This window comes from Stegodyphus dumicola, chromosome 5 (genome assembly GCF_044657685.1).
Source record: "Stegodyphus dumicola isolate Sdum_Otavi_A_Nest chromosome 5, ASM4465768v1".
NCBI lineage: Eukaryota > Metazoa > Arthropoda > Arachnida > Araneae > Eresidae > Stegodyphus > Stegodyphus dumicola.
The window spans coordinates 133,637,177-133,649,524 of record NC_140772.1 but is presented as its reverse complement, the minus strand read 5'-3'; the positions used below and the strand labels follow the sequence as shown (position 1 = coordinate 133,649,524).

Below are 12,348 nucleotides of genomic sequence, written 5' to 3'. Positions count from 1 at the left end.
TATAAAGATGGAACAATACGATAAACTAATGAGTAAAAGTTGTAAATATAAAGTCTTACATAGAAACCCTTAACTGGCAAAATTTAAAACTTTGAAAAATATAAGAATAAAATAGGCAGAACTAATATTTATACATTATAAAAAACTATTAACAAGTAAATTCTGTTCTAGTAATCAATAACTAATGCATTTCTTGAAGAATATAACAAACTTTACTATCAATATGTAACAAAGGAAGATGCTAAAAAATATACTTTTAATTAAAACAACATTAGGTTTCTGGAGAGAAATTATCTACAAGAAGTTTGTAAGTATTCAAATAAATTTAAGAAAACATCATACCTCAATAAAATTCAGATTAGATCTTTCCTCACTCATTACGTAACTGAAAATTTTAAAGGTTTTTATCTGTTAGGGAAGTTAGACAGACAGCAATGGAGGGGAGGGGAAAAACAAATAAAATAAAGCAAAAAAATTATTATTATATTAGGAAAACTGTTGACTGTGAATACTGTTCTAGCAATTGGTAACAAGTGCAATCACCGAGGGAGGGGGAACCCCGAATATTTCAATATATACGGAACAACCTATATTTAGAAAGGGGAGGGGGAAATTAAATGCAACTAAAATTCCCTTCGAGATCTGGAAGTAGAGTAAAGGAGGAATTATTCTTCCAAACCATTACATACAACAAAATATAGACCAGAATTGTTGCTCATTACCTCTATTCGGTATATTCCATTATCTGTAAACTCAGTTCTACAGAAATCAACTTATGAATAGAAGACATACAAGTCTCTTAATATTTTAATATAGCAGTCAAAAGTTTGCTTTTATACCTCTTAACATCATATCCTTAAGCATAATGAATAGCATACAGTCATTTGCATTATATCACAATACAGTTATCATTACATTTATATCATTACAGTTCCTTCTGCACAAAGTTCCACCTTGCACTTGACATCTCAGAACATACTTATAATTGATATTTAAAATTTCAGAATATATTTATAATTGATATTTAAAATGCAACAAGTCTGCAATATAAAAAGCACACCCATACATTACTATTGAATCCATCAACGATGTTTTTTGACCAAAATTTCCACACAGTTTTATGGATCAAGGAGGCAAATCAGCATTTTCTTAAGCCCCCCCCAAAAAGTACTAAATTGCCTGAACAGAACTTTTCATTCATAATGCTGAATGAGAAACACATGATTTTGTAAAATAACTGAACTGCTATTTTACTCCTGCCTGCTTACAAAGAAAATCAAGAGACAAACTTTCCTTGATACCTAGCTTTAAATCTTTAAAATCTGGACAATGTGTATTAAGGCATTGATAAATATATCCCTAGACCTGATATATCATCATAATTTGTATTTAATCATTTTAGAGATATTATGAATCCTATCCAACTTTGATCTTTCTATGCCAACATTTTATTAACAATAACATCTAATTTCTTGAATTCAATAAGCAATGGAGACTTTTCAAGCATCATGGCCATTCAAAAATATTATTAGAAGATTAAGTACATGTTATTTAAAAACAGCAAGTGATGTTTAAAAACTGCAAATAGCAAATTAATATATGTTCTAATTTGTATGCTGTACAAAATAAAAGGAGGAGGATTCTTCCACTGTAACAATTGTACACAGATTCTTTCACACATCACAGAAAACTCAAACATTAGATAGGGCAAGTTAAGCCAAGAACACATGGGAAGCTAAAGCAACCAAATTTCTCTTCTTTTCTTGTATTTAGAAAATGAATGGGTGTATTTTTATTTAATTCAACACCACATTTCCAATCTACTTTACTTACCACTTCATGTTCACTTGTTTTCTATGTGTAGTGTATGTGGGTTTGCTAACATTTATAATATACGATCTAAATTGGATCTTAGTTTTCATTTTTTACTTCAGTTTCAGATGAATTGAAAAATAAAATTAAAACAGATAATTTCAAAGAAATTTTTAAAAGTTCCTAATTCTAAATGCTTTAATTAGTCATAAAATATCATAATAATAGCTTTAATTAATCATAAAATATCATAGTTTAACATTTATAGCTATTTAGATTACTGTTTTGGAAAAAGAAAATACAAAATAATCCGCTTTAAAAATTTAAACCAATGAATTCTCAACTACAACTTAATTTTTGATTGACTCCCAGAATACCATAAAATGCAGTTTTCCAAAAGAACATTAATTTATTCTCCATTGTTTGTGAGTACTGATAAACAGTTTTGAGGTGGACAAGTTTTCAAAATGTGCTATTTTGTAAAATTTCAAAATGTGGAATTTAATGAAAAAAATTACATATAGAATAATACTATATGCAATCATTATATTCACAATTCATTAAAAAGACAAAGACTTATACAGCCTCAGCTATCACAATAAACTTTCATTCAGCACCTTATATCAATAAAATCGAATTAGAAAATATTTTATCAGATTTTTAAGATTAATTTTTTTTTAAATTTAAAAAAAGAATGTTTTAATGTTATTTACTAGTCACTGGTTTGGCAGTGACAGTTCAAAGCATTACTATTTTAAAGTACCTGAGTTAGACCTGATGAACTCCGCCTTCTGATACTAGGACTCCCATGACGTGAACAATGAATTCTTGATAAATCTTCGAGTGGGATTTGTTCAGAACTACCACCTGCATGCTGCCTGGGAGAAGATTCTCTTGAGCGAGAACCATGTCTTCGAGGAGATGATGGACTACTACTTGTACGCTTCCGCTCTGTAGCCCTTAAAGACTTTTCTCCTCCATCAGAGGTAGTAGAGATATGATTTGCCTCAGAATGCTTCAGAATAGTAGCATGTCCAGGCACTCTTGCAGATGTAGGAAGCAAAGGACGATGCCTCGCATGGCTTGATGAAACAGCCCTTCCTCGGAGACCAGTATCCTGAGACTGACTGCGATGCATCACTTAAATTAATAAAGTGAACATGAGATACTTAGTTACTAGCTTTATAATAACAATTAATAAACAGAGCTAAAAAATCAGGAACTAGCATAATAAGAATAATAAAATAAATTGATAATACAATAGCATTTACTACTCTAAAGAATTAAGCAATACACACAGATGGTTAATAAACAAAATTCAGTGTATAAAACCCCAGCTGTAACTATTAATGCATGCAAGTAAAATTATGACTTTACATCTTGTATGAAATAAAATTATTGTAAATAATTATGTATTTAAAATAACTTGCTATTTTTAATTATTAATATTTTAAAATTGCTATTTTAAAATATGTTTGTTATTGTGCATTTACATATGACATTTATTAAAACACTAAAAATTTATCTTTTAGCAGTTACAATCTTTTAAAGTACAGCCACTGTTTAAGTTCCCACATATTACATTTTAATTATTCTCAATATAAAAACCACAACATAATAACAAAACTATTAAATATTATTAAAATATTAACATATGGAAAAAAAAATATTAGCAATTTTCTTAGATGTTTATGGGTAGAGGCCTTTATAAACTCTGTTATAAAATGGCTCATGCATCCTTTGGTTAAGAAATGATACTATAATGCTTTAAGATAAATGGTCTTATGCTATCAAAAAGTAGCATGGTCAGCCTTCTGGTGTAACAATAACAATGAATCATGGTCCACTGACTTCTGGTAAGCTTTGACAAGGCTGACTTGACATTTATTTTGTAAACCACTACCAAATGTGAATACAGGAAATGGTCTTGTGTGTGATTTTATAACTATTGTTCCATTTCATCCTACTGCTGTTTTATGGGATTAAGACCATGATTTAAAAGTTCCATGTCGACACAATGTGATGGAGTTTTAAGCGTTAGATGGGGGGGGGGGAATCCAAGTCTTAATATTATAATACCTCATTTTTTCATGTATTGCCCCCTATTTTACTAATTTTATCATACTAAAAACAAGAGGGAAAAATTATATGAATAATTTAATTTCCAAAAGATACAGTTAAAGTGAGAACATAACAAATGAAAAGAATTCATTGATAAACTAACTGAAATTATCACAATGTTATTTATTTAAAAGAAAACCTATACTATTCCAATAAGAAGAATATATAACAGCATTAACTTTACAATATCTAGTAAGAAATCTTCATTTCTATTTCTCTTTATCTTGAATCCTGTTAATGTAATCAATACTATTTTTGTTGTCCACAGCTATTTCCTAATCCTCAATTATCCAGTGCTGCTGAAACTGCTATTTCTGCCATCTGCCATGGCTTGCAATTGTCACTCTGCAACATGTCATTTGCCTGACAACTCAGTTGCTTAATGGGGTAAGTTTGCTCAACAGGTTACTTTTTTTTAATTCACATTCAAGATATACTCATACTTTATAATGATTTGCCATTGATTATGAAATTATTATATTTCTTATAAATGACACTAAATATATATGCCATGACATATAAAGATTAGTGCAGGAAACTAATTCATCGACAATTAAAACTTGAAATTGCTTATAATTAAAAGATACATTTATAATTAATTAATTTACTTATCTTCATTAAAATAGTAATTCTAAAATAATAAATAATAATAAATTGATTACAATATAAACAACATTAATTAACTTCCAATCACAATGATAAATGCAATCATAAAATATTCTAGTTATATTAGAAAAGGCGAATGTGTGTGTCATGGATGCAATGTTTATATTTGCAGAGTGTTCTGTGTTGTCAGACTTTCCTTAGTATTTGCTATACTATATATATTTGGGATGTAAACTGATGAAAGCACAGCGTGTTTCAAAATTCCGGGAATACTTTAAAAAGAGTCCAAGAAAATCTATACACAGAGCTTAGAATGAATTAGAAATATTAACAACTGTGTGGCATATTTTACGAACTAATATAACAGAGTAAAACAATTTAACAGAGATTGTTGAGCAGCCAAATATTACAATTCTCTCCTTGTATTTGAAGAGGTAACATCAACAATAACCAGTCAAAAAATTTAGTTCTCTCTGTATACTGGATGAGTTGTCATCGATATTAACACATCAAAAAAATTATTTGAGACATGATTGGGGACTAAAAACAAGGACTGAATGTTGGACAGGACACAAATATATTATTAGTCATTTTAATTTAAAGCGATTTGTTCAAGAATTAGAGCATACTAATTTTATTAGAAGCAGTTATAAAAATCCAAACTTACTGCTTTGAATCACATTAGATATCAACTATACAAACGATTTTATTTAAAGATGACACTAGATGTTAGTGTGATTTTCCAGTGATACAAAATATAATGATTAAATTTTTAATTTTAATTCAAAAAATGTTATTTATTAATACAGTCAAAAGTCTTTAATCCGGACTTGTAGGGACTTCAGCGATTCCGGATTATCAGTTTTTCCGGATTATAGATCATCAATTTAAATCTGGTAAGATAGCATGCAGAAATTATAAAATTAAAAATATGAAACCGTAATTTATGAAATAAAGAGCAATTATGATCTAAAGGGTATCAAAATTTACAAAAAAAAAGCTTAATATTTATTTGCTTACTTTATTAAACATTTCTTTCAACGTGCGCATGCGTAAAGCACACATTACGCATAGTCGAAATTAGAAAATTGCAACCAGAAAACTATTCGATGTGTATTCGTGATATTTAAAATAGAAATTTGATTTAAATCATATCAAAGACGGAGTACATCGAGATGAAATACTACATTTAGTAAGGAATTATAAACCGAATAAAATAAAAAAATCTGCTCTGAAGATAAGGATACTGCTGACAGATCAAATTCCAGTTCATTGCGCACCATTAGATATTAGTTCATTGCCATTAGATAATTTTAGCCTAGCTTATACCGTCCATTATACATTAAACGCACATGCGTAAATGTATTATGCGCATGCGTAAACACATATGCGCATGCATAAACACATTAATGCATTTACGCATGCGCAGAAAGTTTGTAGCTTTGAGGATCATTCCGAATTATGGACGTCCGGATTAAAGACTTTTGACTATATACAGTAGAATTCTAGAAATCCGCAAAGCTTGGGAACCAGAGGTTGTGTGGAATTTTGTGGATTTCTGGACAGAAAAGATAAAGCATAATATTCCGACTAAAAGTGCAAAATGAATAAGATATGAATGATTAGATACATTTAAGTAAATTATTATATACATTATTGCAATAATTTATTATATGCATTAAATTGTTATTACACATATAAAATGATTATATTATTCATTGTATTATATGTACACAGCATCGAGGTTTGCCGATTTCGCTTCATGCAAAGATTTCCGGTTTCGGATTTGGGTGTTAGAATCACTGTTGCTGTAAAATTTCAACAGCTTTTCTTTATTTTTCTGTACATCATACACAATCGTGTCGGAATTCCATACCATTCTGCTATAAATCGAGGATTAGCACCTGCTTCCATCTTTTGCAGAATTTGCACTTTTTGCGTTACCATCAATGCAACGTGTTTACGTTTTTCAACGTTGCAAGCAGTCAAATCACGAGTGCGTTTCTTATCTGTCATTGTATTAAAAAGGGCTGAAATTAAAAATATTCTTAATTTATCCACAAAATACACGGATAAAAAATAGGCAGCACTAAACAATCTCGTGAAATGAAATAACAAAGCTCAGAAAATACAACAATGTGAATTGTAAACTTGTCACTTATTTTTTTTTTTTAACTTTTATATATCAATAATTTGGTATTTCCGTTTTGACTCATTATTATTCGGTAAGTATTTTTTTCTTCGATATTTCATACTCAATGTTGCGGTTTCCGGAACCTATAAAACTGAATGTTTATATTCCGAAAGGCAACGTGGATTTCAGGAGTTGGCGGATTTTCGGTATTTCACTGTATTGCCATTTTCTATTTAGTTTTCACATTTCATCAATATATCTGCTTCTAAATTTTCCTGTGCAAGGATACTGTTTAATCTTTCACACATTCTAATTTTGAAAATGACCTTTCACAAATTACTTAAGTTTTGGTACCATGCCAAAGAAAGTGTTGGATATACTTCTTGATACATGTTATATATGACTGTATAGCAACATCGTGGACAATTTTTACAGCTTTTACATATGAGGTGTGACACAAAAAAACACGAGACTGGCCTAATAAATCATTGTAATTAGAGAATCAGTTCTCCATGACATTATCACCTTCAAAGTAATCACCTTCAGCATTCACACACTTCTGCATTCGGTGCTGCCATTGCTGCTAATAGTTCTGGAACGAGGTTTTTGGAAGGCCCTTCAGGAGATTCTCTGTTTTTGCCTGAACCTCTTCATTTGAGGTAAAAATCGCTCCCTTTAAGCAAGGTACAAACTGTTGTATGTTAGGTTGCACAGTTTTCGATGAGTCATATCATTCTTAACTTGGATGCAAATGAAATTTGTTACAACGTTGAACTTAGTCTTTTATATTTGTTGTCAGTAATTAAGACATTTTGAAACGCATATGGAACAATAAAAATTTTTTAAAAATATAATAACACAAAAATGAAAAGGGAACTCGGGTACATTTATCGAGAGCCATAAATAATCCTTCAAAGAGCTGCATGTGGCTCGCAAGCTGCAGGTTGGCCACCCCTGTCATATAGTATAAGAAAATAACCACTAGCACAAAATCATTTAAAATTTTAGAAGAACTTGCTTTCTGAAAGCCTTGACGAAGGGGATAAATATGTGAATATTTACAAAATTTTCAGAATCTTATGCTAATAAACTAAGAGGGGGGAATAAGACCATGCAAAGCAGAAAATATACAAATCAGTACGGCATTTATGTCAGAGGCAAATAGTCTCAAACATTAAGATATATATTTGACTTAATCAATCCTAGTCCGATGAGCTGAGTCTCATCTATGAAAAATACTCTCATGTGATTATGAGCCTAGTGACATAACAATCCTTACGAAGTTGTACATTAACACTTCCATGTGGGCTAAAAAGGCAATTTTTTTATGTATTGAAGCCTTCTGATCAACTACTCAATCAGCAAGGAACAGAAAAACATACTGAGAGGGTCTGCCATTTCCCACTTCAGATTAAGTGGCACATTTTAAATCTTCAAAGTAAACTGAATTTCTTTGAACTTTAATGGCAATGGTGCATTTCTAATTCGCAGAAACTACCACACGTTGTTTCTCAGACAATTACAGCCATTCATGATTAACAGAGCCACTATTAACATCTTCCCAGTAGCAAATTCTATAAGAGCTCTGCCGTCACATTTTGTAAATCTGTGCAACCTTATGAACATATTTTATCTTCCTTGATAATTGCACTCTCACGTGTTCATTTTTTCATGAGACTACATCATGAAACTGAATTTCTGAAGTTTATTTTGATACATTTGATTTAGATGTGATGAATTGACTCAAATGATATCTTACAACCAGTAGATGGTGAGACACATTCAGTATATTGTTACGTTTTTCTTCTGACACCAGTTGTCATGTTAGTTTCTTCCATCATGTTCGTACGGGGTTCATAAGGATTTGGAGTGAATAATGACAATACTACTTGATGAAGTATCGAAACACACTTTATTGGCCAGTATTGTCAGGACAGCTCCAAAACACGTTTTTACAGTCATCGGTGAACTACTATAAACACGCTGACACGATGAGCGACACAGCCTCCAGGTTATCAGGCTATCATGGAGACAGCTTCACGGCAAAGCACCAGAGTACAGCTCCTGACTCTGCTTGGTCGTTCTCGGAACTCCACATACTCCTAAGACTCTCCACACTACAACTCGCGATGCACTTGATGACACAGAGAGCACAGCTCCCAACTCTTGGGTTCAGTCATTCCCGGAGCTCAACACGCTCTCTTGACGATGCACTACGGGACTCTTTTGGTGAATTCAACGACCCACTTGGCACTCACTGCCCAGCTGTCAACTTGATCGACTCTGCAGGGATTGACTCACTAGACGAGACCCCAACTCGACACTAACTAACTTGCACTCTATGCGAGGCACTCTCTCCTACACTGTGGACCATGTGATGCTTCTTTGGCGATATGAAGCAACTCCAATGATGGAACACAGCAATAACTTTTATTTAACACTCAAACAAATGGCGACATACAAACAACAAGAGAAAACATATTCTATAATTTAAAAATAAATTACATTCTTCGTGCGAGAGTCGCATGAGGCACTCGAGTCTGGTTTCAAATATTGCCATTCACAAATACCTTAATGTTCATCTATTTAAATTATTTAATCTACAAGATTTTGATATTATTTAAAGCTGTTACAACCAGCAGGGTTTATATAGCTTTCGGCTTGTGTTCGAGAACATTCTGGACTAAAGCCGTAAGAATTTGTTCCAGAAGGTTCTCCAACCGTCCATGGTATATCACCAATTTTGTCGCCAAATGTGGTAACCCTGCCTTCCCTTGCTATTTTATGGCAACCCTAAACCTGCTTTGCGGGAAAGCTATCCCACCATGCCTGTACATTTCACTGCCCCCTCCCAAGGACTGCACGTCCCGGGCAGTACAACCCTTGGTCAGAAGCCAAATTCAATATAATCGAAACATTTAAAAACATACAGATAACATAATTAAAGAAACAAACATTTACATTACATACAAACTTTACACAGAAACTCGATAAGAAAACTCATGCACAAGAATTATGGGTACCCCTAAGAATGAGAAGCACTATGGCCATAGTATGGGGCTAATCTGTCATAATGAACGACCTTGGGTTTAAAATTGGGGGATTTACAGATCCGTATCACAACATTGTTCAATCTGTTGAAGACTGTATAGGGACCCTCCCAATGCAACTGCAGTTTGGGAGAAACGCCCTTACGAAACCTTAGATTCCACAGCTACACTTTGTCCTTTTCCTGGAATTGATGTTCGGTGGCTCTTGCATCGTATCTCTTCTTTATCCTGTCCGTCGAGATGTTAATCCACTCTCGAGCAAACCTGTGTACTGTTTCCAACTGGGCCTGGAGGTCTTGCACGTACTCCTCAGGTGAGGAATGTACATCCGGAGGGCAGCCGAAGAGCAGGACACTTGAAAGATGGAGATCGAGACCGAGGAGCATCTGTGATGGAGAACAGCCAGTGCTTTCGTGGACGGCACTATGGTAAGCAAGCAGGAACAGGGGCAGCTTGCAATACCAATCTGGTTTTTCAAAACCATGAGCAAGAGGTGGTTCAGGAAAGTATGGTTAAACCTCTCCACCATGCCACCAGACTGCGGACGTAACGGGGTCATTTGCGTTTTCTTGATTTCCAACAAGTCGCAGAGTCCCTTGAACACAGCCGAAGTGAAGTTCCTGCCTTGGTCGGAATGAATATGGAGGGGTGTCCCAAATCTGGATACCCAATTCTGTAACAGAACTTCAGCTGTCGTGACAGCCTTTTGATCTGGAACTGGGTAAGCTTCGGGCCACTTCGTAATATAATCCATGACAACGAGGATGTATTTGTTGCCATCGGTGGTCCGAGGAAAAGGTCCAAGAGCAAATGTTGAGGGGAATTCGCTCGAAAGGCGCTCCTATATTGTATCACTGCGGCCTTCCTTGGCTACGTCCCTTCAGTCCTTTCCTGGCTGCGCAAGCATCACAAGATCGGCACCCCTTCTCAACATCGTTTCTCTCCGAACTCCAGAAGAAGTGCTCTCGGACCTTGTTTAGTGTCTTCTTACAGCTGAAATGCCCTCCTGTTGAGCTGCTGTGTATTTCCTTCAGAACATCAGGTATTTGGTTTCGACGAAGCAGCAGCGGCCATTTCTTAATAGTTCCATTGTCGCTTTCCCATAGCCGATATAAGACTCCATTTCGGACGTGGAGTGAATCCCAGAGACCCCAGTACCTTTCAGTTGTAGGACTGAAAATGGAAATGACCTGCCACTTGGGTTTTGTACTGGATGATTCCTTCAGTTCTATTATTGTCCTAATTGGTCTTCTCTAACTTTTTCATTACTCCACAGATCTAGATCAGTTGATGTTGAAGATATTACTTGCCGGATACTCGGATTCGCCAACCCGTACTTAGCCTCGGCTCTTGAACAATGCCTGCAGTGTGCAGGACAAGGCTTCCTGGATAGAGCATCCGCATTTCCATGGGAGGAGCCTTTATGATGTTTTATCTCAAAGTCATATTCCTGGAGTCTTTGAATCCACCTGCCTATTTGTTCTTTGGGATTTTTTAAATTCAGTAGCCAGGTTAGACAAGCAGGGTTGGTCCGCATAAGAATTTTCTGCCATAGAGATAATGATGGAAATGTTCTATGGCCTTTACGATAGCAAGCAATTCTTTACGGATGACACAATAATTCCTTTACGGATTGGACAAGCATTTACTCCAATAGGTTATTACTCGCTCTTGACCATTAATCATTTGAGAAAGGACACTTTCGTTGCTTGCATCTGTGTCTAATATAAATTGTTTGTCAGTCTGGGGATACACGAGCATGGGCATAGATGTAAATGTCGCCTTCAACTGATTAGAGAACTCCTCGCACTCCTAAGTCCACACGAATTTTTGTTTACTTTCTGTTAATTTATGCAGAGGCTTTGCGATGTTGGAGAACCCCTTCATGAATTTTCTGCAATAAGCCCAGGAAGCTCCGTAGTTCATGAATATCCACAGAACGTTCCCAGTCCTTAACTGCCGATACCTTCGGCAGAGATGACGTACCTGAAATAGGTAACTTCACTGTGGAACAACTCGCATTTTGAAGGGCTCACTTTAAGGTTGCCATCTCTCAATTTCTGGAACACATTCCTGATATTTTCTAGATGTTCCTCGAAAGTACAGCCCACTATAATGATATCGTCTAGGTAGACCAGACAGGATTCGTATGATAGGCCACGAAGCACTGTCTCCATCAGGCGTTCAAATGTTGCAGGGGCATTATTAGCAAAAGGCATAATTTTAAACTGCCAGAGTCCTTGACCGGTAGTGAACGCAGTTCTTTCTCTATCATCGGGATGAATTTCCACTTGCCAGTATCCACTCTTGAGATCCAGAGTGGAAAACCATTTGTTTCCTGATAGAGTGCCTAGAGTATTGTCAATCCTTGGGAAGAGGGTAACTGTCTTTCTTAGTCACATTATTTAGTCTCCGGTAGTCGACACAAATTCTTGTCGAGCCATCTTTCTTCCAGACGAGAACTATAGGAGATGCCCATGTATTTGTAGAAGGTTCAATGATATCATTTTCTTGCATCTCCTTCAGCAGATTTCCAACCTCTTCCTGTTTTACGAATGGTAGACATCTGGGATGCTGCTTTATCGGAGAGTGATCCCCCATATCAATTCGATGTTGCATCAGTTT

General features: G+C 34.7%; 1 protein-coding gene across 5 annotated transcripts in view; it reads right to left on the bottom strand.

Annotated features, from left to right (window-relative positions):
- The window catches only part of ema (C-type lectin domain containing ema), a 119,233-nt gene that overhangs the window by 3,820 nt on the left and 103,065 nt on the right, over positions 1-12,348 (bottom strand). For all 5 annotated transcript variants that reach the window (XM_085817082.1, XM_085817083.1, XM_085817084.1 and 2 more), the window contains one exon: positions 2,576-2,952. In XM_085817082.1, the coding sequence (XP_085673208.1) occupies positions 2,576-2,952 (377 nt within the window). The remainder of the gene's footprint in view (positions 1-2,575; positions 2,953-12,348) is intronic.